Raw genomic sequence first — 26,553 nt, 5'->3', positions numbered from 1 at the left:
AAAAAAATAATGGAGCTCTCTTGCAAAATGGGCATGCAGTCTCTTTGCAGGAACAAATACATAAAAAACTCAACACCAGTTACCTTCACTGTCAGAAACAGCACAGTGCATGTCATCTACGAGATATGGATCGTCTGGTTTGTACACGTGACTTCTGGGAAGGTCCTTCTTGTGGTGGTCCTGCACATCCGGCAGTGAATGGCTGGACCCATACTGGTTTCTCACGTCGTGGGCCTCTGGGACGGCAGAGCCTCTTCCCATACCTACGGGCTTTCCAACAGGACTGAGCGGGCTCTCCTCCTCTGAATTCTGATTGCGCATGGGAGGTCTTCCACTGCGGCTGCTTCTCTGAGATCGCTCCATAGCATCTCTCTCATAGGACTTACTGCGGTGGCCAGTAGCATCTCTGGAGGAAATCTTGTCCATACCATATCCCGTAGACCTGGACCTGCCGGAACTGTACATACGATCCTCTTCTTCAAGCCCGTCCCGACTGGTGCCGTAGTACTTTTGTTGATCATACACGTTTCTCTTCATCCCGTATGTCATATCGTCCTGATGTCTTTTGGATCTTGACCCAACTTGACCTGTACTCCCAGCTGAAGTTGCCATTGGATAAGAGGCAAGATCCGATTCCACATCCCGTGCTTCTTCAATTGGGGAGAACTTTGAGATCTTCTGCTCCATTCCTTGCTTCCTGTGCTTGCTGCGTTTAGAAGAGACCACGGCAGGAGCCAGATTCTTAGAAGTCGGTTTGTGGCTACCAGAGCGTGACGGATGTTTATTATAGTCATCATAGTAATAGGAAGATCCTCCACTTACTGTGGTGCTGGTTCGTGTGTCTACGGGGTTCTGGTAACCAGCTGAACTCATAGGTCTACCGTACGCATCAAGAGGCCCATCTTCAGGCCTGCCGTAGTTGCCTCGTGCAGGCCCGTTTTCACTGCGATACCGCCCTCCGGTAGGATGACCATGGGCATCAGTGGGTTGACCGGCGTTGTCTTTAGTCAACTCACTGATGTCATCAATCATCACATAGTTCCTTGGGATATTCTGCTCTAGGTTGGACGTGTAAAGACCATCTGAAGGATAGGCAGAGGTGGGGCTTTCTCCAGAATGAGTCAAGCCAGGCTCGGGAGGGCGGTATTGTCCGTACGCATTGCTGTAAGCGGGACCGTAGTTGGGGTCTGGAGCTGATGTGGCCACTGAAACTGCAGGGTTGTTGATAACCTCATAATTGGTGGGGATTTTCTGTTCTAGGTCTGCCAAAGATGTTTGCCTGGGCCTTTGGTGGACTGTAAGGATTTCAGCTTGGGGCTGGTATGTGAGGCCAAGTTGGTAAGAACTGTGGGTGGGGTAAGGAAGGCTCTGTCCAGGCATGGGCTGAGCTGGAGAGTGGAAGCCTTGATGGCCATGCTGCTGCATGCCAATGTCTGTTTGGTAAGAGGGCTGGTTGTACATCCGGGAAGGATAGGTTTGGTTCTGGTATCCGGGGCCGGGTGGTGGGTGGGGCTGGAATGTTCCCGGCTGAGGTGCAGAGGAAGATGGGTACTGTGTAGATTGGAAACCAATCTGTTGGTAGGAGCTTTGTTGTGGAGCTGAAGGTTGACTTTGAGGATATGGGTACGACATGTATGAGGAAGTAGAAGGATACTGGGAAGTTGAGCTGATGTCATTAGTAAACTGACTCAGCGGAGCAGTGCTAGGTCTCGTGAGCAAACCATTGGCGTCAAAAGTTCCACCCCCCATCCTGAGGTTATTCAGCTCACTGTCGGACATGTAATCTCGAGCGTCACCCATACATCGCAGGTAAGCCAGCTCTCGTCTCTCCCTCTCTTTTACCATGGTCTCCTTACGCTGCGTGATTCCCAACTCCAGACAGCGCAACTTCGCATCTATCTCCTTTTCCTCTTCCTCCAGCTCAGCCTGTTGCTTACGGAGCTTCGTCGATTCTTGTTCCACGGCTTTTAACTCGCTCAACAGGCCGGTCTTCGTGACTGCGTGGGCAGGTCTTGGAAGAATTCTTTGGGTAATTCCAGGAGAACTGTACATTTGTGCTGGAGTGACTATGGGGACGGGGGACTCCTCTGGAGGGGGGCTGGGGAGAGTCCTCTTGATCTTCCTCATCAGAGAGTTCTGGTGCTGCTGCAGGGAGGTCATCTGTAGAAGTGATACAGAGCAGCAGCAAAACATCAGCTGAGAATAAAAATCACTTTATAAACATGAAACAATTTACTGGACAAAAAGCATTTCATGAGTCTCATGCAATTAAATTTAGAATAGATTTTAAGATTTTTATTTTAGTTTTCAGAGCCTTGCTAGGACAAACCCCGGACTACATTTCAAATCTTTTCATTTCTGCGTCAGATTGACTCAGTTGAGTGTTTTAAATCTCAAGTTAAGACATTTTTATTTAGAAGAGTTTTTAGCTGACTTTTGCTTGTTCACTCTTGCTTTACTTGTATGTCTGAGTATGTTTTATTGATCTACCTGCTTTAGGCACCATGAGCCATTTTGTGTTGTTTCTTAGATTTTATGTGTTATAACATTGTGAAGCACTTTGTGAGTCACTCTGAGAAAAATGCTATATAAATAAAGATTTATGAAGCCCAATGAGGCAAAATTCTTTTGTGATTTTGGGTTATATAAATAAAATTGAATTGAATTGAATTGAATTGAATTTACTTACTTACTTGCTTGTAACTGAAGTCAATGTTATTATTTTTTTAAATATAAGGACATTTTTTAAATTGACTTAAAAACTAGAAGTGTATTAGGAAGCACCTCCTTTCAAAACAACAATTGCAATATAAGGATTTAATTTATATTTTCTTTTTTTTATTCATATAAATCTATTTTTGAATAAATTGAATTGAATTAATCTTTTTTATTACTTAAAAGTCACACTTTTTGAACATAGGGGGATATTTTTTCCTCAAAAAATAGGATAGAATGTCCGGTTAATGTCAACACAAACTCATAAATATTAATATACAGTAGTATTACATTACTCATTTTTATTGCAGCTGATAAAAAATACATTTATTGCAGAAAATGAACCAGAAAGTAAATTTTTTTTGTATTTTTTGAATATCATACTTCATAAAACTAAAGTAAGATTTTTTTTAAAAAAAAGCTAACACCAGAAGTTTAAATTAAAAACAGGGTGTTATTTAAGGATACAATAAGAAACATTAAGCCTAAAGTTTTGACAATTTCACAGGAGCATTTTCTTATTTATTTGATTCAAACTGATTTACTCCGATATGAAATAAGCTGCATACTAATTTACTTACATAACACTAGATCACCTGATCAATATGTAAAAGAATAATTGTAATAGCTTGTATTCTATAATACTCACAAAAAGGTTGTGTTGGGTGAATCCTTGAGAATTTTGTCAAGTATCCACACGAGCCGTACATTTAAGACTAAACACCACTACAGATTAGAGACGCAAATGCGCAGAATGCTTTTCAGTCTAATTTCGGTCCAAGTGTTGAATTTTAATTTGCTTGACCAGCTGCTAACAATCGTGAGAACAGCACAGCGTAAGCAGGACTCTTCACATTGTGTGTCCCTCTGGCAGCACTTTAGGGGTTTTCCATATATAGAAGACATGGCAGGAATACAGTGTGTGAGAGCGAAACAGACTGAGAATGTAGAAAGGGAATATGAGGGAGGGGTTAGAAAAGAGCGTTTTTTTAAGCATGACCAGCTGCTCTCAGAAACACATCCTGTCACTTTTTCCTCATCACCAAACCAATTAATTAAGTCTTTAAAAGAAATGATTCTAATGTTCTCTTTACCCCCTTCATTTTTAAATATAAAAAGCCCAAAACATTATGATTGTCTTAAACGGCTAAAAAAAAGATATAAAAAAATATTGGATAATAAATGCTTTAATAATCTCACTTTTTTCAAATCCTGGATAAATGTAATATTTATTTGCTGCATTTCCAGTAGTATTTTTTTAGTATATTATTGTTTATATTATAAATAGTTTATAACTACTGATTATGGTCTGTAAGGGACATTGTTTACATGATATTTTTCTCTAGAATTCATGAGTAAAAAGAACCGTACAAATGTAATAAGCAGTAGCTCTAGTACCTTGAATTTTTTTTATGTTACATAAATAGTGCTTTGCCAATTTTTTAATCGGAAGTTACAACTAGAAACAAGATAAAGGCAAGTCAAATAAAATCAAACCAAAGTAAAAGGAAATTTAAAAAATATGATTTACATAAAAAGTAATATCAAGCCAGCACAGATTTTATGAACAGCTTTTTGTGTTTGTGGTATTGTATGAGCATTGACTGTATAAGTAGGAACTGGACTGAGCAACCCCTCCCTTCTCGTGTTTCAAATAGGAAGTATCCATGGGTTGTGAGAAGGCCAAAGTCCCATAGACTTCCATTTAGAAATAGTTATTTCTGTCATTTTACATGTCAGAGTAACCGTTTTTGCTCTAATCCTAATTTTTTTAAAGATATTTTTTCTTTATTGCCAGTTATTCAAGTTATAAAGTGACCAATCAGATGCCTCAGTAAAAGCATGTGGCCCCGCCTCAAACGTTTGACTGATAGATTTTTCAGTGGGAGGGATGTGGACTTTGAACAAACCGGAACAAGTCCACTCATGATCGGCTACAGTAGTTCCTCTAACAACGTGACTCCGCGCGACTCAGACTAATCGCTGTCGAAGGGTTGCAATCGGATGCAGTATGTCGGTAGACGGTGAAGTCTCTGGCATGGTTTCGCCAGGGCTGAAAGTAAAGCATTTCCTATGGGGGGCCTCAACACTTGCTATGTCCAGTTCATACTTGTGTGTGACAAACAAGTAGATTAACAGATAGATTTTCTGCTCACCTGACTGTTGGCTACAGCTTGCTGATGATACGGCGAAAACCTGTTTTTGGCAGGATCCTCTGATGTAGGGCTAAGAGGCTTGGGGTCCGACATGGAGCGCTGGACACTTTTTATTGGTCTTGGCAATGACTGGTGGCGCTGGGGGGACTCTGCTGTAAAGGCCTTTTGCTGAGGTGTAACATGAGCCTTGTTCAGTTTCTCCTGTGAGGCAAATGTTGTTTCCAACATGCGATGAGGGGACAGCGGTGATACCGGAGAGTATAACACTTGAGGAGATTTCGGAGGGTGTCGAGATGCTGACTCATTTTGATGATATCCAATTTCCAGAGGGTCTGGTTTTCTCCTTTCAAATTTAGCAACTCCTTGAAGTCTCTGAGAAGCTGGTTCTGGTGTGTTTGCACCTACAATGTGCAGACTTGTTGAGTATGGGCTGATAGTTGTGGGGACACTCAACTGTGGTGCCACCACTCCCTGAGAATGACACTCTGGCTCTGTCTGGCAAGCCAGGCTCTCCCCTTTGTGAGTTCTTTCAGGAGCGGCTATATAATGCAAGAGGTCAACCTTTGAAGTCTCTGCCATAGTAATGTGAATTGCAGGTGAAACCCTGCCAAGTTGGTCTGGCTCTGTTTGGCATGATGAATCGTTAGTGGTCTGAATGGCTATGCTTGCAGAAGCCACTTTTGATGAGCCTTCAGACTTTGCTTCACCACTGGGTTCAGAATGCTTGGAGACCCGTGATCGTCTGCGCCTTACTGGCTGCTGATCCCAATCTCCTTGATCTTCTTCATCCGTCTGTACACTGCAGTCTGCTATACGCCTCGTTCTCCTACGCCTATTCATGAACCGTTCTTCTCCATCTTCATCGTCTGTTTGCACACAGCTGTCTGTGATTCTTTTTACAGAGTCCTCCTCTGAGCCATCCCTCAATCGGGGCATAGAATTCTGCTTTTTCATAATCTTGGAATCGGTCTGCTTGTCACTGCTTCTCAAAGACATTTCTGAGGCTGAACTCTGAATGGGTCGCGCAGCCACAACAGCTTGAACAACTTGGCCATCCTGCCAAAACTGAACACTTTGTCCTTCTTGCTGAAGGACTCTACCACTCTGGTCACAGATAATGAATCCTTGAGGAGCTCCACCTCCAACAACTACCCCTTGGATTGCACCCTGGGCAGATGTTGCTGCTGCAGCTGCAGCTGATGCAGCAGCCTCAGCAGCAGCAGCAGCTGCTGCCTCCACTGCTGCAGTCTTTTGTCTTTTCTGTTCTTCCAACTGTTGCTGCAATTGCTGCTGCAGTGACTGGATTTGCTCGAGTTGTAATCTCTGCTGGGCCAGTTGTTCTCTTTGCATTATGAGTTGTGTCTCCCTCTCTGCCTGCTGTTGCTGTAGTACTTGCTGTTTGATTGTCTGTAGTTCCTGAATTTCGCGTTGAACAAGTAGCTGTTCTTTTTCTCTGTGGCGCTGAAGCTCCACACGGTCTCTTTCGAGCTCTTCATGCAGACGCAGTTGACGTAATTTCTCCAATTCAACACGTTCGCGTTCTAGCTGAAGCATGTGTTCTTGCTGTTGACTTAGTCGCTCCTCTTCTTTCCCTTTCTGTACCTCAGCAGGAGGAGAGTGTTTAGAGCTTGTCACTTGAGCATCTTTATGTGGTGTTGCTTGTGACTGCCCTTGTGACAGAGCTAACGACTGAGGCTGACTAGTCGGTTGAGCTTGAGGCTGGGTTTGAGTTAAAGATAACGGTTCATTTTGGGTTGGTAACTGTTGTGACGGCATTTGAGCCTGCAGTGGCTGAGCAGTTGAAAGTTGCCCCTGGGCTTTAAATGTATTACTCTGTGAGGTAAATTGGGTCCTATCTAGTTGCTGATCTGAGGTACTTTGCATACTAGTTGCAGGTACATGATGTGCTCCTAAGTGAACAACCGATTGGATTGGTTGAATTGTTGCAATTGTGGTTAAAGGTTTTCCAAGGTACACTGGAGTTTCCTGGTGAGAGCTGCTCTCTGCGGAAACACCTCCTGATGCTGTAGCTGCATTGGGGTACTGATTTGGAGTTGGGTAAGAATATGATCCTTGAGCAGCTAGAGACATTCTAGGAGTCATTTGAGGTAACCTCGTAAGACTAGCCAAAGGTACAGCAGTTACAGCTGCAGGGTATGGCCTGTAAATTCCCCTTGGCATGGGCTGGAGGACTGGGGCAGGCTGTGTAGTAATTGGTAAAGTTGAAGCAATGGGAGTATTTATGGTGGAATATATTATACCATCACTTCCTCTCACAGCTGTAGGATACATAGCTCGTATACTAGCTTGTCTAGCATTTATTAGATTTGTTAAGCTTTGTCCATTTGCAGTTGGTCTTCCATCTGGTCCATAGAGTAAGTTTGCTTTTATTGATGCTAAACTTTGATGGAGGTTTAACCTAGCCAATGGCCCGCCTCTGCCAGCCCCATATGCAAGTTCAGGACTATTTCCATAACGGCCACCAAAGTGGTCAACAGTGTTAAGAGCTGCACACATGCGACTGATCTCCCTAGCTGTGGTTGCACTATACTGAGCCAGATTAGAGTCCTGTAAGCCTGTTTGGTCACGAGATGTGTACGCATAGTCAGAATTAATGTTTGACATTGAGCCATATCGGCGAAGTGGTAATGAAGGACCTGGCAAATCTCCCTGATGGCGCAAGTCTGTGTAAGAACCATATTGCGCTCCCATGCCAAGGGCTCCATATTCATAGGCTTGGTTCATACTGCTGAGATTTACCGCCAACCCCCCCTGGACATTACTCTGATAGTTGACAGCATCAGTCATAGAAGGCAGATTTGCATCAGACATAGCAGGCTGTATTCTTTTTGAGGGAGCTATTTGAGGTGGATACATTTTATACTCCTCTGTCAAAACCTTTGGTGGTTGAGGTTGGCGTTGCTGCTGTTTTTCTTGGATATTATCATGCAATGAGTGTGTAGGATTGGCTGCTTGGGAGGTATTACCAGTGAGATTTTTCTCTGAAGATACAGTGGTAGGCTTTTGAGTGAAAGACCCTGCACAGGACCCAGCAAATGGCAATTTGTAAACAACGTCACAACAAGCAACTTGGCTTTCTGGTTTGAGTGGCCCAGTTAGATCTAAGACCTGAGGAGGAGGAGGCTGCTCCTCTTGTTTCACAAGCTGAGTCACTGTGCCACCTGGTGACGCATTACTCTCATCAAGTTGTACCATCATGACATGGGGCTTGCCAGTAGAAAGATTCATTACTGTTGGCTTATTTTTTAGCTCTAAGGCAACCCCACCAAATATTTCATGTGGTACAGGGGAAGTAGAACCTCCTGGTATTGATGGTGGAGCCAAGGGGGATACTCTAAGTATGGCACTAGCAGTCACTACAGGCTGGGCACTACTTGTCTGGGTCACTGCAATGTCTTTCTTTATCAGCAGAGGCTGCACCTGGTTTGCTAAATTGTAACGTGCGAAAGAGGACTGCTGTTGGTGCTGCTGAAGCTGCTGCTCTAGAAGTTGCTGCTGGTGCAGGAGCTTCTGCTGCTGCAACTGTAGTTGTTGTTGTTGTATACCAAGATTTTCTAGGCAAGCATCAATTTTGGGAATAGATGGGTCAGAAATTGTTGGCTTATTCTGGGTTAAACAAACAGCTGATCCAACACCCTGCCCTAGATCAACACGGTTTTGTAATGGATCTCCATACACAACTGGCTGCTTGGGTTGGGACATGAGCATTGATCCTGCAACTGTAACGCTAACTGTTGTTGGTGTTGACACGGATACATGAGGTTGTTCTTGTGCATTTAAATTCATTATAAGAGGCTGCACTGCTGTGTGTTTACCAGGTGATTGTTCGGATCCTAAAGAGTATCTTCTTGTGTCTGAGGCAAGAGAGGTAAGATCCATCCCCTGGTCTGTCATTATAATTGGAGCTGCCCTCAATGGGGCCCTCAGATCAACAACACTAGTTCCTGGAATCGTTTGACCAACGACCACTGAAGAACCTTGAATATTTATAATCTTTTTAAAAGATGTATCTTCCATTGAGTCTCGACTTGTTGACACAGCACCAACAGCAACAGTTATTTTTTCCACATTTTGAGTCTTAGGAGAAGAATGCTTCTGGGGCTGGTGTAAAGGATGCATTTTTGGTGATGTTGGGGAATCTGTTAAAGGGGGTTGAGAGCTATAAAGTGTTCTACCGGTTGCTTGTGTTGGTGATGACAATGGGGAAGTAGAAGAGTTTACAGTGAGTGGCTTGGCAGGACTAGATGTTTCAGAGCCTAAAGTTATCACCATGACTGGTGCATCTTGAGAGGATGGCTGTCGCATAAGACGGGAGGACATTGTCCTTTGAGTTGCCTGAGTTCCATGAGTTGGTGGAGCTGTTGAAGCAGCACCAGGCAAAGATGGCAGCTGTCTTCCGCTTCCACTAGTAGGACGTCCAGATGGTGTATGGATTGGGCTTTGGGTTGGAGATGTAGTGGGGGAAACTGGGGGGCTGGGACCTTTAAACAAGGAAAAAACTTTGGAAGTAAGAGACCCTGAACCAGGGTCTGGGGTTGCTTGTGATGGCCTTTGCGAACTGGCTCTATTACTAGCTGTTACTGTGTTACCTGCTTGTCGAGTTTGAGCACCTTGACTCATTTGGGCTTTGGTTGTTGCAACTCCAACAACGCCTTCAATTTTGGCACTCTGTGTCATCATTCTGTTCTGTGTTTCTTTTGATAAATGCTGTGCAGCATGAATACCTGTCATTCTTTGATCACTCCCTGATGTTGAAAAGGACGTAGGAGCAGTAACCTGTGTTGGGCTTGAGCCTGGTGTGAGAGAAGAACCAGAATCAAGACGATGCCCCCCGTCTGACTGAGATAAACCTTTCTGCTGATTAACCGCTTGGCCTTGCTTCTGCATTAGCTGGGCTTTCCTCATCATCTCCTCATAAACTTCCTCTGCACTTTTTAAGGTTTTATCAGATGGTGACACTGCTGATGTTTTTTCTGTTGGGGAGTAGAGTGACGTGAAAGTTGGAAGGTTAAACTCCTTCCCTGATTTGTAAAGCTTTCCACCAATCATCTCAAATCCTTCTGCCTCAGAGTCCATAGAAGGGGAGTATTCAGAGCAAGAGGATCTGTGAAGCTCCTCCATCTCTGCAGCCTGTCTCAACTCTTCTGTTGGTGATGCATCCTCAATGGGAGAAAGGTTGCTAGGGGGAGTTTTTGACCTCTCTCTGCGCCTCTGTGCCCGTAGCTCCTCTTTATCTCTCTTTGTTTTTCGGGCTGTACTTCGAATTCTCTGCTGCTCCAGATCTCTCATTTGCTCTTGTTCTCTAAGTAGTTCTTCCTCCTCTCTGAGCTCATCCTCCTCAGATGAGTCTTCAATTGTCGGCAGCAGTGGTCCATGGGAACGATGTCGAGCTTTTCTCTGCTGTTTTGCTTCCTCGAGTCGTGCTCTTCGACTTGGACTGCTATCACTGTCGTCCTCCATGGATGATACAGATGTGGGAGATGTACCAGAGGTATAGCTGGGAGTGGTAGCAGGTAGAGTGGATGAATATTCTCCCTTAGATCGCTCCTCTGGAGAACCAGTCAGACTTTCCATTTCTAGCTCAGGTTCCCGTAAATCATGCTCACTACTGAGCTCAATTTCTCGGTTGTAGCTGTTGGTGTTATTAAGCTCAATAGTCTTAAAGCGCCGGAGGCCGCCAGCCATGACAACATCGTCTTTTGATGCTTCCTCTGATGTCTTTGTATCATCTTCAAAACTATTGGACTGGTGGGACAGTCGCCTTCTCTCTTTGCCTGCCTCCCCACTGGTTTTATGTGGCTTTTTCGTTTTCTGGTTCCCATATTCTGATTCTTCTTCATCAGCACTCATCTCCATGATCTGTCTCCTCATATACTCTTCATCTGTTAAGACTTTGTGTGACTTTTTTTGTCTTACTGGCAATGGTGAGAGACCACTTTCACTGCTGTCCTCCACATAATCATGCCGGAGTTTACAGCTTAGGTCGTCCTCTGATTCGTCTTTTGCTGCATCATCTTCAGGGTTGTAATCCCGCTCGTGTCCCACAGACAATGAATGTGGCCTGTGCTTCTGGTCTTGAGCAGTCTTTGATTCTAGCAGGGGTGTAATGGAAGTCTCCAGCTTGGTAATTTCAGAGGGGATGGCAGCACCTCTTTCATTCAGCTTGATTCCTTCTTCCCGAATCTGACCTGTAATTTCCCCCTGAGAGCTGGAGATCCCATCTGAAGAGTATCCAGTATCACTCAGACTCTGTGTACTTGATTTGTTGTCCTAAAAAAAGAAACAAGGAGAAAAACGTCAGAAAATAAAAATCATATTCACTCAAATTGAAAGCTTTGATGCACATTTTGAATCCCACTATTTCATCCAACATTTATGAGTTTGATCATTTTTAGGTAAATGTGTGTTTCATGAATTTATTACATATGTTACAGATGAAATAGTCTCTAATAGATAAATATTAGAGAATAATTACATTTTAAATCACCAAAAAACACATCAGGCTAAAATCAACCCAAGTATTACAATATTTAGTCTTTCAAAAATGAATTGACTTTTTTCTGCATTTACATTTTTAAATATATTTATAACCAAATCAATAAATCATTAATTTATTTTAATCGAACATTGAATCAAGTATTATTCTTATTAAAAAATATGGTAATTAGAGATACTAAAAATACATTGCTTGAGTTGAGTTTGCCTTTCAGCGTTACACACACATAGATGAATAAATACACTTACAGTGGATTTTAGAGACAGTTGAACATACAAACATCTACAGACAGATGTCTTTTAGCTACATGCTCGGCTGTCATCTTTGACACATTCAATATTGCATTCTTCGAGCCGCTGAAGAATAACAAACATGCTCTGAATGCTAAAGGTTTTATAGGATGTCATGTTACACAAAAAAGCTTGCATTTGTTACAAAAAAAAACATTAAGTGAGAGTGTGTTAGACATAAAAAACAGCTTTGGAGACATGGATTATAATAAAGATGAGACTTTATGAAAAGAAAGACGATGGAAAAAACACATATTTGGATGACAATTGTAGAAAAAACTGAAACTGTGCTAACAGAAACATGTTCAAACAACCAAATATGGTGAAGAAATTATTGCAACATGAGTAAATGAAAAATATAAAACAACAATATAGAACAAAATTTGAAATGAGGATTAAAAAATAATTTGAAAAACACAAAATTCAATGAAAATGACGAGTCAGGAGTAACAGGTAGAGGCGTAGAAGTTGCAGGTAGCTCACTTCATGGTGTCTTGACTTCTGAGTATCTTCAGATATCGTCCTTTCTTTGGGAGAAGTGAGATTCTCCGACTTCTTTGTTGAGACTTTGACGTCTTCTTTCACAGATTTGGGTGCGACTTTCGTCTTCTCCTGGCTTTGGGGCTGTTTGCGGGCCTGGCTGTTACCTGTGGGTTTAGCCTGAGCAGGTGTCGTCTTTGAAGGGGCGGTGGTGGTCTTGGCGTTGCTGGCTGGAGCCTTCCCGAGGCTGGAGGAAGTCTTGGCACCAGAGGAGGAGGAAGGGCCCTTAGTCTGAGCAGAGGGCTGAGCAGATCCTTTAGCCTGAGTCAGCCCTTTGACCTGACCCGGGCCCTTCGTCTGGCTAGCAGGCTGTGCGGCAGCCTTACTTTGAGCATGTGACATATTAGGACCTTTGGCTTGAGCCGGCCCCCTACTCTGAGGCTGTGTTTGACCCTTAACATGGGAGGTTGACTGAGCGGAACCCTTGGTTTGAGGGGAAGTTTGGCTGAACCCTTTTGTTTGCGAGGCTGGCTCAGCCTGCTTCCCATTAGAAAGGGGGCCACTTACTTGGGAGCCCGCTGGTTTCTGCTGTTGCTGAGGAACTGTGGCCCTAGACCCTGAAAGATGACTGGGAGATTTCTGTGGAGCTGCTTGCTGATTGGATGGAGCAGATGCCCGCGGGGATCCCATGGGCTGTGCCACAGGAGCGGGAATGTCTCCCAAGCTTCCAGACAGAGCCCTCTGTGTCTGGCAGTTTAAGCAAAGCCATTCTTTCTTCTGAAAAACAAGAAAAACAGGGATCAGAAATGTCGTGTAAAACAACATAGCTTGTTCGAGAACCACAAATGATAGTACAATAACTCAATAAATTAAAACAAAACTACTGTCCTTACAAATGTTAACAATATAGGTGTTTTTCACTTTTTTAAATTTTGCTTATATTAATGGTTTACATTTCTGATATGAATAATAGTTGACAGATGCAGGGCTTTAAATACATAAATAAATAAAAAGTGCTCAGTGCTTGCGGTGCTGCAGGAACCATCCTGAACGAGTATTTTATTGCTTGTCTAAACAGGGCCTTTCATCTTTTGCAGAAGACTTAATCATTTGACAACATTAAGCACTCTCAAACAGACTACACAAAGGAAAAGTGCACTGTGAATGCAAATTAGCACATCTGTGGAAGAGTGCAAAAACCATTAGACCTCTTACAAAACCTACAGAATACCGTAAGAGAATGATTTGCTTATCATTGCCGTACTAAGAGTGAATTCAGTCAGCAGTGATAATAGAGTAGGAAGCTTATTGGATACAAAACTGTCTCCTATTGATGACAGTCACTGTCTCTAGCATTTAAAGTTTGTCACAGACTTCCACAACTCAAATAAACGCTATAAAATGCCTCGATTGCAGATTATGATCTAACCATTAATTATTCAATTATTGGTGTCACTTTTCAGTGTAGAAGATTCAACATAATTAGTTTCTTAATTAAAAAAATACTTTTCATCGTGGATGGCTCAGTGGACAACTTTACTTAATCCAGTTATTGTCTCAGAAAAGACAAAAAAGGAATAATACGGAGCCCCTAAAGGGACATTGAGGTAAAAAAAAAAATGTAAGTACAAAAAAGTTTACAAAAAAAGTAAAAAAAAAAAAAAAATTCCAGGTAACGAACTGGTACGCACCAGTTAGTAACTGAAAACGAATTTTCTTTTTTTTAAAAATAAAGTAAAAAAATGTTTTTTCTAAAAACTGAATTAAAAAAATATTTTTTCAGGTTACTAACTAGTGCGAACCACATGCTAACAGAATTTTTTTTCTAAAAATTTAAGTGAAGATAAACCTTTTTTTTTCTAAAATATGAAATAAAAAAAAGTTTCTAAAAATTGAAGTTAAAAAATGTTCTAGTTACTAACTAGTAGTAGTAGCAGTAGTAGTAGTAGTAGTAGTAGTAGAGGTGAACTGGAAAATTTCTTTCTAAAAATTGAAGTAAAAAATAATATTTTTTTTCTAGTTAATTTATTAGGATCTATCAGTCTGCAAGTGAATGCATCAGAATGGAGCAGAGCTGGCAGACTTGTGGCCAACAAGATTTTTGAAATTACTTTTTTGTCTGATCCTGATTCACCACAATTTAAAAGAAATACTCAAGAAAGGCTCAAATTTCTTCACACATGTCCTCCATCAGGAGAAAAATGCAACAAGAACATGTTAAAGACAGCAAAAACATTTTCATTGGAGCGGGTATTCAGGTAAATAATGTCAAAATAATAAAAGCTCATCAAAATAACTGCAAAACTCTGCAGCCGCCATGCCCCCCAGTGCAGACTTGAATATGAATATTCCCTCGGAGCATTTGTCACGCATATAATAAAAAAACAACCATAATGAGGGTCCTCATTTGCCTTTTTTGAGGTCTCTATCCATAACAAGGTTGAACACCAAGTGTAACAGTCAGATTACTTTAGCAAAACTGACGGGAAAGCTTTAAATCATGTGCAAAGACTGATGAAGTGTACGCTGATGTGGGTGGCAGCAGACGAGAGCTCACAATTTCCAGAGGAGGATGAGAGAGATGAAGAGGAAAAAAAATGAGTAAAAAGTGAAAGATAAAAACAGTGGTGGAGAAAACACACACAGGAACACCGCAATTATGCAGCGACTAACGTGAGAGAAGAGATTGATCAAATGTAAAGCATAATTCATATTGAAGATCCATATTTGGGTGTTTTTCTTGTCAGAAGTCTAATTTTTCTCCCCAGAGAGCAAAATTGTGTTCATATTTCTGTGGTCTGACTAGCAGAGCAAGTACGATGTTCATTCAGTGTCTTCAGAAGAAAATATGGAGTGATATATATGCCAACATATTGCAAGCAAAAGTCAGAGTTTTTAGTTCAAAATGTTCTACATGTCAAACAAAATCTGATGAGTTAAACGTAAAACTTTCTTACATTTCTATTGGGCTAAAACAATTTAATTAATGCTAAAACAAAAGTATTTATGATTTTTGAAATGATAGAAAAAAGTATTAGATAAATATGGCGATTTGACTGAATTTAATCTAGACCAATTAAACGCAAACTTATGAACGCAAAATCAGAGAGAGGACAAAAGCGAGGTGAGGAAAAACGATCTAATAATGTTTGTGCTGCAATTGCAAAAATATATTTTGAAAGCAAAAAAAGTTTGCAAATGCAGAAATATTTTTTGAAAGCAAAAATTGAAAATTATTTTTAGAAAGCAAAAAAAAGTTTGCAATCGCAAAAATATTTTTAAAGCAAAAATAAAAGTTTGCAAATACAAAAATATTTTGTGAAAACAAAAAACTTAATACATATTTTGAAAGCAAAAAAATAAGCAATCACAAAAATATTTTTAAAAACAGGATAAGTGTGTGAATGGAAAAATATTTTTTAAAAAGTTTGCAAACGCAGAAATATTTTTGAAAGCAAAAATAAAAGTTTGTAAATACAAAAGTATTTTGTGAAAACAAAAAATGTAAATATATATATATTGTAAGCAAAAAAGTTAGCATATGCAAAAATAATTATTGAAAGCAAAAAAAGTTTACAATCGCAAAAAGATTTTTTAAAGCAACAACAAAATTATGCAAATAAAAAAATATTTTTTAAAAAAACAAAAAAAAACGTAAAAATACATATTTTGAAACCAAAAAATTAGCATATGCAAAAATAATTATTGTAAGCAAAAAAAATGCAATTGCAAAAATATTTTTCTAATCAAAATAAGTGTGCGACTGCAAAAAAGTTTTCAAACACAAACATATTTTTAAAAGCAAAAAAAAAAAAATTGCGAAAGCAAAAATATTCTTTGAAAGCAAAGACGTTTGCAAATGCAAACTTATTTTTAAAGGGAAAAAAATGTTATATTTTTATTTGCAAAATATGAAATTTTATTTTTAATACTTCACAATTTGGTTGCAATTTAAAACATTTTGATGTAAAAACTCTGACTTTTGCTTGCAACATGATGGCACAAATATCACTCCATACGAAAACACTACCTAAATCTGTCATGACGCCATACATCAAGCTCCTGTGGCAGTGACACAGCGACTGCAGCCATCATAAAAATGCAATTACAGCACTTATGCAACATTAGTGATAAATTATGCAACCCCCTTGTTGAGCAATGATGCCATTTGGATCATGAATTGAGTGAAAACCTGCATTTAACGCAGCAATTCTCAAAACAAAATTATTTTTAACCATCGAAGGAAACACAATAAAAAAATCCAATGTTTTCAGGTCTAATTGAATTTCTTCCCATAATTCAGTTAGTTTGTCACATGCATTAACCAGGCAAAAATGATGGTTTCATTTCAAACCCACCGGCTCTACACTTCCTGCTGCCGTCTCTCCACTAAAGATGAAAATGTTTTTGTGTTTCGCCAGGATCCTTCAGGAATTGTTTCATCTGAGACCATCCGGTGCGGATGCAGTTACTGGCATGGCAAACAGAGAGATTTGTTTTCATACCTCTCAAGTGCTCTACTGAGAAGCTTTATATAAACAGGTGCAGCACTTTTAGAAACTCGCCATCTGTGCCGCTTCTTTTCTGACCGGCGTGTTTGTAGAGCTAGTGCAGACAGAAGTGATGCAGATAGTTTTACTGCACCGCCATGCTGCGCTTGTGTCTCAGATGTTAGATTCCCAGATTGAAAACATAAAATTACATCTTTTACCTTTTAAAAAAAATAAAATAAAAAGTGTTTTTTAAGCCGTTTTGTTTGTTCAGCCGTGTTGGTGCTACCCAACTCCCCTCTTTAGCCCCTGAATCAGCATAACATGGCTGCGTGTGGTTGAGAGCAGCCTGGATGGAGCAAATTATTCATGTAGAGTGCTGTACAGCAGCGAGCCGTGTGGGCGGTACTTCCCACCTCCACCCACACAGTTGGGAAAAAAATCACATCACTATGAAGGACTGAGCCTTTGTGTTTCTCAGACAGTCTTTCAATGTGTTTGGAGAGTGAAGCCTCCTCCTGACCGTGCTGGAAACTCAAATTCCCTCATTAAAAACATTTTTGGGGCTAATTACTTTCAAAATAAAACTACCATTCGATGTTCAAACACTGCTATTGATTTTTGGCTTTAAATTTGGAAGAGTTTTGTCATTATTTGGCAGAAAAAGTTTTTTTTTTGCGAGGCTACTTTATTAAAGTATATGTGTTCCCATAAAGTAAAAAAAGAGTCATTTTACAAAATTATATAATTTGTAATTATGTTCTTAAAATAAAATAATATCTACCATTTACTTTTCAGCATTTCTGGCACACATCCCAACAGTGCAGAAGTCTACAACCTTCACTTCTGAAAGAACTAACTACAACTATTGTTACTATTATGATAAACATAAATGAACTGTTGTTCATTTTGCATGAATAAAACACAAACATTTAAAGAAAAAAAAAACGTTTTTTTTTTACATTTGACAGAAGTTCCTTTCAAAATAAAAGACACCCTGTCACATATGATCCTCTCAATGCAGCAAATGTAGTAGTAGGCAGTGCAATGTAAATAAAAAGAGTTCATTTCACTGTTGTTGGTGCATCTCTGTAACTCTAACGAACCAAAATGAAATCCGAACTAATTAAGTGACTCCGCCATATTTTTTGTACACACCTTAAATTCCTTATTTTTTTTAAAATAGAAAATATGTGTAATAATCTGGCGTGCCTTAATTCTGGTTGTGCTTATTGACGTCCGTTGATTTTTTTGTAGTACAGGAAGTACTAAATTGAGTCAAAATGATGTAGTTTGACTTGTGATACTAACTGTCCTTCAACTGTTTGTTAACGAGTTAAAGATTCAGTTAGTTTACTTTTACTACTTCTTCTTACTTTACACTCCTTACTTTATATACTTTTTTTTATTTTTTTCCACATGTGGCTCCAGAGCTGCAGGTTGCAGACCGCTGCTCAAGGGGATGCTACTCTTTACCTATGATAAAAAGCCAAAATTGAAGAATTTTAAGTTACTTTTGAACAAAAACAGCACGTACACATGGAAAATTGACCCTTTTTCATTTCTCTTATACTTGTTGAATTTTATAACTTTGCAAAGTGCTTTTCTGTTTTTGTATTTGAAGGAACTAAAAGCATTCAGGAACATGCATGTGCTTTTTGTCTTCTGTATTAACAAGCCTTTTTTATTTATTTTTTTAAAAACCACTGTGCTGACAAACTTTGGCCCTTAATGGAAGGGAACAGCATCAATGCTTTGAGTCCAGAGTCGTGATTGTTATTGTTTTATCAAAATGATTTCATTTTTTTGTGTGTTAAACTTAGTTTCCGGATTAATAGGTCTTGTAAGTTTGGAGTTTCAATCAGAGACTAAACATTTTTTTTATATTCACAGATCTAAACTATAAAATATATATATATATAGGAAATAAAAAATATTAAAAAATGTTGCCTTCATTCTTAAAACCTAAATATAATCTTTTTATTATTATTATTAACTTTATGGCTAATTAAAAACAATTGGAGATCATAAAACAAAAAAATTGTTCCAATTCTGTAATAGAATAAAAAATGAAAGTATGAGTTGGGTTTGGTTTAAACCCAAAAATGTCTCCAGGGTCTCCTGTGGTGCTGTGTGTGTGAAGATGACTTTACCAGCAATGTGAACAATGTGAACTTGTTAAATGTAATTTATGAATGCTCCAAGCAGTCGGGTTAAACCCAGAACAGCTGCCCTTTCACAGCCAAAATAATGAGAGATTGAACACAGGAGTTACCACAAAGGAAAAGGTCAGACAGATTGATCCCACTTTACACAGACATTGCAGCACTTATCATTCAGATTCTGTGTGTACCTGGACTCCACTGCACGTGTTTTTCTGGAATTCTAAAGTTAACATTTTTGTTTTGTAGTAATTAGTTGCTTAAGCAGATGATGTTCTTTAAATACTATATTTACTGAAATCCCACTAATAAAATTAAGCACCACCCAATGAGACAACCTGTATCCTTATCAGAAATTGAACTTTTTACCTGTTACTGCTCTTCAGTTTTTATTTTTATACATTACCTCTACCCCTTTCTATTTACACATTCCACATTTGCACACTCACAGTTTATATCTTTTGTTTGTCTTGAGCTGCTCGAATCTCATCACAATTATAATGACAGTAAATGATTCTAATTCTGATAAATGAGAAAGGAATAAGCTAAGAAAAATATTTGAATAGAAGTTTAAAAAAGGTTGCTGTCCAAAATGCGACACAAAATCAAAATACATTTTAGAGAAACTCAATAATATGCGAAAGAAAGGGGAATAAAGAAATATATATCAATAAAAAAGTTTGAAATAAAAACCTCCTTAAATAGTTGAAAAATATATATAAAAAAATTGAGAACAAGAGCTTAAAGCTCCTGTTAAAGTATTATAAATTCTATATTAACTTTATTTAGATGCTGCTGTTTGAGAAATGACTTTTGCTTGTATTAATAAAATCCAGAAGGAAACGGAAATAATATGTAAGTTTTTTTGAGCCATATTTCAAAGTATTATGCATTTTCAATTGACAATTCAATTTGCAAATTCATTTTACAAATTAAAATTTAATATTAATTTAAGGCCAGTGTCCTTTTTAAATATGTGCATTGCAAAATGCATTTTCAAAATGAATGGTTAAATTTGCCTATTGAATCGTAATTTGTAAAATGCATTGTTATTTGAATTTTGACATAAAAAAACCCATGATAATTTATAATGCAATTGAATTTGTTTTCATTTAATATTTTATTTTTAGGGGCTGCACGTTGGCGCAGTGGTTGGCGCTCTTGCCTCACAGCGAGAAGGCCCTGGTTCAAATCCCGGCTGGGACCTTTCTGTGTGGAGTTTGCATGTTCTCCCCGTGCATGCGTGGGTTTTCACCGGGGACTCCGGCTTCCTCCCACCGTCCAAAAACATGCTTCATAGGTTAATTGGTGACTCTAAATTGCCCCTAGGTATGAATGTGAGAGTGAATGTGTGTGTGATTGAGGCCCTGCGACAGACTGGCGACCTGTCCAGGGTGTACCCCGCCTTCGCCCGTCAGTGGCCGGGATAGGCTCCGGCACCCCGCGACCCCGAAAGGGAAGAAGAGGTCAAGAAAATGGATGGATGGATGGATTTTATTTTTAATTTTGTAATATTGAATTGTAATTTTTTCATTTTGAATTCTAAACTGCAAAATTTAGAAGCCTGAATTGAATATTGAATTGTCATTTGCAAAATTGCATAAAGAATTAGCAAATTAAATTGCAAATTGAGAAATCCATGATACTTTGAATTATGGCTAAAAAAAATGTAAACTCCCCTAAAAGAATGCTAGTGAGGTTCAAATGTGGTAAAAAGTTGTATCATTTCCTGCCAATGGAGGGCGCCAGAGAGACCATAAGTGATGGGAAGATTTCAAATGCTGTGAGAGCATACACACCCACACACCCCAACACTGAAGAGCAAAACAGAGCACTCTCCTTCAGTCTAACAAGATCCAACCGTCCTAATCAATATTTGACACAGATTTAGTCTTCCTAAATTTCACTTGAACTCCTTCTTCCTGCATAGGTGGAGGTTAGAGTACCGTGCCCCCTCCCCATGTGAGTTTGTTCTCGAGAATGTGTAAGAACACGTATGTGTTCAGCTCCTCGTACAGGCAAAAGTCAGAACTGCCTTCTTACTGTCAGTCATCGCACAGCAAAAGTCAGTCCTCCACATGGTGTCTCTGCCAAGACCCGACAACAAGCTGTGAGCCAGAAATGTCAGCTGTCATTAAATGCAGTCACAGACCGAACTGAGATAAAGTATTTTGGTGTTCATTATCAAATACGAAGGGAAGGTCCTTTCTCTTGTTTGAGGAAGCCTTTCACTGACACAATGTTAAAATGCTTCAACGCTGCATCACGCTGAGGAGAAAATGCCAGTGGGGCACAAAACACAACATCGAATGTGTGTAAGAAGGTAAATTATACCAAGAAAAAAAGAAAAACTGAGCTGGAAGGATGGCAGTATGGATGACAAAATAAAACACAAATGTGCTTCAAAATGTCAAATTCTACAGACGCTCACTTGTTTCAATATAAACTGAATTAAGATCCTTTTTTGAAGAAAAGGCAACAAAAAAAAAAGGATGTAAACAAAACCTGAAATCATCTATGCTAGTTTTAGTTGTCACGGAGATTAATGAAGCATGTGAGGTCATCATTAATTTGTAACAAGTAAAGGTCAGAGGAGCATGGGGCCAGAGTGAATTATTAACCACCGTGTGTCCTGGAGTGCACGACAAAGGAATTATGAACATGTCAGCTTCAAGGAATTGAAAAAGAATTCTGAAAATACGGACACAATATGATCAAAGACAGCCAAAGATTAGTGTGTAAATGTCAAACTCAGATGGTTTTGGGTATATCAGACGGCTTTCCATCCCTCTATGATACACGTGTCAAAGTCAAGGCCCAGGGGCCGGATCCGGCCCTCCAGATCATTTTATTTTATTGTTATTAATGACCTGATGTTATCTTGCTCTTATTTCAAACTTGTATAATTTTGGCAAAATATAACTTAATGGAGAGTAAAATATTGAAAGATATTTAAGGTTTAAGTTGATTTATTCTGGAATAATATACCTGCCTTTTTATTATTCATAATTATGTTAAAAAGTTACTGTTTTAAAGTTTTAAAAATTGGCATTCTACCAGCCTTTTGGATTATTTTTGCATTTACTAAGATTTTTTAGGCTATTTTGGAGCTACATGCTAGCTGTTTTGGCAATTTCAGTTTTTTTGTTTTTGTTTTTTAGGCTATTTTGAAGCTAGACCAATATTTACACGCTGGCTGTTTTTGCTAATTTCGTTTTTTTTAATGTTTTTTAAGCTATTTTGAAGTTTAGCTCATATTACAGCTACATGCTAGCTGGTTTTGCTATTTGGGGCTTTTTCTTTTTAGTTTTTTAGGCTATTTTGAAGCTAGACCAATATTTACACGCTAGCTGTTTTCGCTAATTTAGGCTTTTTTATGTTTTTCAGGCTATTTTGAATTGTAGCTAATATTTCAGTTATATGCTAGCTGCTTTAGCTGATTTATGTTTTTTAAAGTTTTTTAGGCTGTTTTGGAGTTAGGCTAATATTTACACGCTGGCTGTTTTGGCTAATTTATTTTTTTTTTTAGTGTTTTTTAAGCTATTTTGAAGTTTAGCTCATATTACAGCTACATGCTAGCTGGTTTTGCTATTTTGGGCTTCTTCTTTTTAGTTTTTTAGGCTATTTTGAAGCTAGACCAATATTTAAACGCTAGCTGTTTTCGCTAATTTAGGCTTTTTTATGTTTTTCAGGCTATTTTGAAGTGTAGCTAATATTTCAGTTATATTCTAGCTGCTTTAGCTGATTTATGTTTTTTTAAGTTTTTTAGGCTGTTTTGGAGTTAGGCTAATATTTACATGCTAGCTGTTTTGGCTAATTTAGGCTTTTTCAGTTTTTTGAGCTGTTATGAAGCTTAGATATTTTTTTTCAGCTACATGCTAGCTGTTTTGGCTAACCTAAGTTTTTTTAAGCTAATTTGGCATTTAGCTAATATTTTAGCTGGCTATCAGCTTTAGCATTTTCAGCTATCATTTTCAGCATCTTCAGCTATTAGCACTAGCATCTTCAGCGGCCAAATTCAGTTTAGAGCATTCATAATTATGCTAAAAAGTTACTGTTTTAAAGTTTAAAAAATTTAGTTTTAGAGTGTTTAATAAATGTTTATTCCAAAACCTAAGGTGTGTTTTGGATTTTGGCTCCTTGTGCGATTGAGTTTGACACTCTTGCTCCATCAGCCTCTATAATGCCATGATTTGCAGTTTGAGACCTCCAAGTGAGCAGCAGGAGTTGTGACCAAGCACATGTCTCAGCGGTGTGCCAGCTTGAACCACGCCACAGCACTGACAGGTCAGTAAGAGTAAGCAGGTATGTAGGTCAATCCCTTGCTACTCCTTCAATGAGAACACGTGGAGAGGCCTGTGGATTAAAGAGGAAATGAAGGATCATCCACTGAGCAAGCAGGACTGGACTACAGTAACAGCCTGTCAAAGCCCAACTGGTCTCAGAACACACCAAAGAGACAATGACAACACAATCACAACTAGTTATTGCTAAAAAAAATGGTTGTATTTTCACAAAGTTGAAGCCATTTCTTATGCCTATCACAGAATTACAATAAAAACACCTTATTGGGGCATAAAAATATTATATTCCTTTCCTTTGTTTAAAATATTTAAACTAAATTAATGCACAAACAAGCTGGAGGACTCAGGATCTCTCCTGCAGTGTGTGTTGCTGCAGGTCAGCAATGTGTCATCTGCCATTAAATGTGTGGGTCCATGCTGTCCCTCTGGGGGCAAAGTAACACCAGGTTAGGTCATGTTTGCTGCTCTTTATTTACATGTTGTGTCTCCCTCTATTTTTTACAGTGCATTCAACAGAAGGACTCTTTTTTTTTTTTTCTTTTTTCTCCCAGCAGACATCAGCAGCCTGTTACAGTTGACTCTGTGGCACTACAGTATAGCTGCAGGCCATTCATAGCAACCCCTAAAGATCAACCAGCTGAAAGAGATGCTTGTGCAATCATAATTATGAAGCATTGCTTTTCATGCAAAATAAAATATATTTTTTGTTTGTAACCTGAACTATGTTGTGACTCCAGATGGTCAGTTCAGAGAAATAGTGGATGTATTTCAGTGTAAATGTCTCAAAAACAAGCTTTGAGTCACCCTGACATGCAGGTATTATCAGATATCTTAAATGTTTAATATTGTGGGATAAATACTGAGTATGGAAAAACAGACAAAAGCCGAATTCTTTCTCTATCCCTACGGCTCATAGAAACACCCCTAACTACTAAAAAACTATATAGTGCGGGACTATTTAGTGTCCTGGATTTTAAAGGTAATTTGCTCACTATTTTTCTTCCGTTTTTCCAAACGTATAACAATGTAACATCACCAATTTCAAGACGTCAAAAGTGAATCAATACAAACATTTTTTGACGTCGACTTATGACTCCACTGTGTTCTGATGGTGAAAATGTGGATGGTTTATTAAAAAATACATTTAAACACATTTAATTGTTCGACCGCAGTGCATTTTTGTCTATATTTGCTAATCTAGTGGGCATTGATGAACGCTAGTTTTTCGCAAAGACTTCTGGAAAACTTCTAGTGCACTTGATTTTGGAATTAGTAGCTTCGGACAGCACTAGAAAATGGCGAACGCACTATATAAAGCACTGTAGTGAGTAGGGGAGGAATTCGGACATAGCAACCCTTGATGATGTCATCAATAGTCGCCTAGCATCTACATTAGCTACCAGCATTTGGAAAATACTTGACAACATCAGTTTTACAACTTTCAAAAGTCATACTAAAACAAAATTACTGAAGTACTAAACCATTACTTCACATTTGAATATTTTTTTTTCTTGTTTTGGTTTCTTCTGTCTTATATCTTATTTTGCAACAGTTTTAAACACGAATGTAGACTTATAGCCCTTTGCAGTTATCCTCACTGCTGTTTCTGATTTTTGTTTCCATTATACAATAACTGTTATGAAAAAAAAATCTGGAGTCTTGAATTTTGGATTATTTCAAACTTTGTGTTCATCCTTCCATCTTCTGCTCATCTGGGATCAGGCAGCAGTCTAACCAAAGATGCCCAGACTTCCCTCTCCCCGGTTACTTCCTGCAGATCCTCTGGGGAGACCTCAAGGCGGTCCCAGGCCAGCTGTGAGTCGTAGTCTCTCCAGTGTGTACTGGGTCTTCCCGGGACCTCCGCCCAGTGGGACATGCCTGAAACACTTCCCAAGGGAGGCGCTCAGGAGGCAGGCAGACCAGATGTTCCAGCCACCTCAACTGGATCCTCTCAATATGGAGGAGAACCAGTTCTACTCCGAGTTCTCTCTAGGTGACAGAGCTTCTCGCCCTATCTCTAAGGGAGCGCCCAGTCAAGCATTTCACCCATTTGTTGTCAGCTACCCCTTAAAAAAATTTGGACACTACTACCGCTCCAAATTCCCGTTCAATTGGATAAGTAGAGAGAAGCCATAGGGGAAGAATTCAGATTTGGCCAAGCACTTTAAACATAGATACATCTTGATGAAGAAGGGATGGATGTATGTTAGCTTTATGAAACTCTGACCTCAGCTTTTACCTGGGTTCAAACACGACTGGGCAGCGTAATTCTGTTGTGGAAACAGATTTGGGGTGTATTCATGCTGGAAAAGTCCCTCGGTCCAAACCGAGTTCTGAACCTTGCGTTTGGTCTGTATTCCAGACATTTCTGTTTCGAAAACCAAAGCTTCTACACAAAACAATGTGACTATAGATCTCTTCAGTCATTGGCCAGGAATTATAAAGGTGGGTCAAAGCAAAGACAGAAAGAATAATCAAAGTCCTGCAGTTTGCAATCCTTGTTGGGATAATTCACTTCTTCAAACTTAATATTTCGCTGATAAGTTTTGAACATCTCTAACCTATCAATGTCAGGTACAATACCTTTTAAACAAAGTACAGCATCTTTTTACTAAAAAGAAATGTTATACTATTGTTATTTAAATAGGGCTGTGACTATATTCTTTCCACTCTGTCAAGCAAATGATCAAAGTCTTATTATATTTATTGGATTAAGATATAAAATATATCTGTTTATGATATAGAGCAATGAAAATGATAGCATCTTTTCTTTTACTTACTTTTGAATCAATTTATGAATTAATGTCCTAAATTGATTTGATAAATTAGTATTTTCTTCAGTTTTGACTGTCTTTTTCTTTGTTTTAATTAATGAAATTCAAATCAATCAATGAGGTATTTTCTCCAACTTAAAAATTGTATTTAAACTTTCTTTTGATCATTGAGGAACCCCATCTTAGAAGTGCTCCTTCATCTTAATATGCCGTCATTCTTTTATTTATTTGTCTTTTCTGAACAAACTGTGTGTTTATATACATGTTTTTAATATGAAAACACATTTATAACATACATTATGAGTTTTATTGAAGTACTGTATAATAAAACCTGTAAAAATACAACCTCCTCAATAAAATCAAACATGAAAAACAATAGTGTTTCATACTGAAAGATGTTTGAAATGGCAAAAAGATAAATGTCGATGTTCTGAAGGCTAAAGGTGGTAAGTGACATTTAACAGTGTCCTTTTTGTCCTGCTTTGTCCTGTTAATGTACCACAGAGAATATTTAAAATAATTTATACCACTAAAACCTGCCTTAGAAGACCCCTGATCAACAACATAAATGTTAAGTAAGTTCACTTCTCCCCTCTGGTCAGTGTGTCGAATGCAGACTAAATAATAAAAGTATTTAATGTGCCTTTTATTTTTATTTTTTGTAT

The 26,553-nt window shown here is 38.8% G+C and overlaps 1 protein-coding gene across 2 annotated transcripts in view; it reads right to left on the bottom strand.

Moving 5' to 3' along the window:
- bsnb (bassoon (presynaptic cytomatrix protein) b) overlaps positions 1 to 26,553 on the bottom strand; it is a 94,553-nt gene that overhangs the window by 11,424 nt on the left and 56,576 nt on the right. The window contains exons 4-6 of one of the 2 annotated variants that reach the window (XM_024269353.2): positions 12,162 to 12,935; positions 4,872 to 11,162; positions 84 to 2,160 (exon numbers count right to left, since the gene is read on the bottom strand). In XM_024269353.2, the coding sequence (XP_024125121.1) occupies positions 84 to 2,160; positions 4,872 to 11,162; positions 12,162 to 12,935 (9,142 nt within the window). The remainder of the gene's footprint in view (positions 1 to 83; positions 2,161 to 4,871; positions 11,163 to 12,161; positions 12,936 to 26,553) is intronic. The other variant, XM_024269354.2, reaches the window with a different exon arrangement.

Source organism: Oryzias melastigma, linkage group LG5 (genome assembly GCF_002922805.2).
Source record: "Oryzias melastigma strain HK-1 linkage group LG5, ASM292280v2, whole genome shotgun sequence".
NCBI classification, from domain to species: domain Eukaryota; kingdom Metazoa; phylum Chordata; class Actinopteri; order Beloniformes; family Adrianichthyidae; genus Oryzias; species Oryzias melastigma.
Note: the sequence above shows the minus strand (reverse complement) of the source record. Positions and strands in the feature narration are given on the sequence as shown.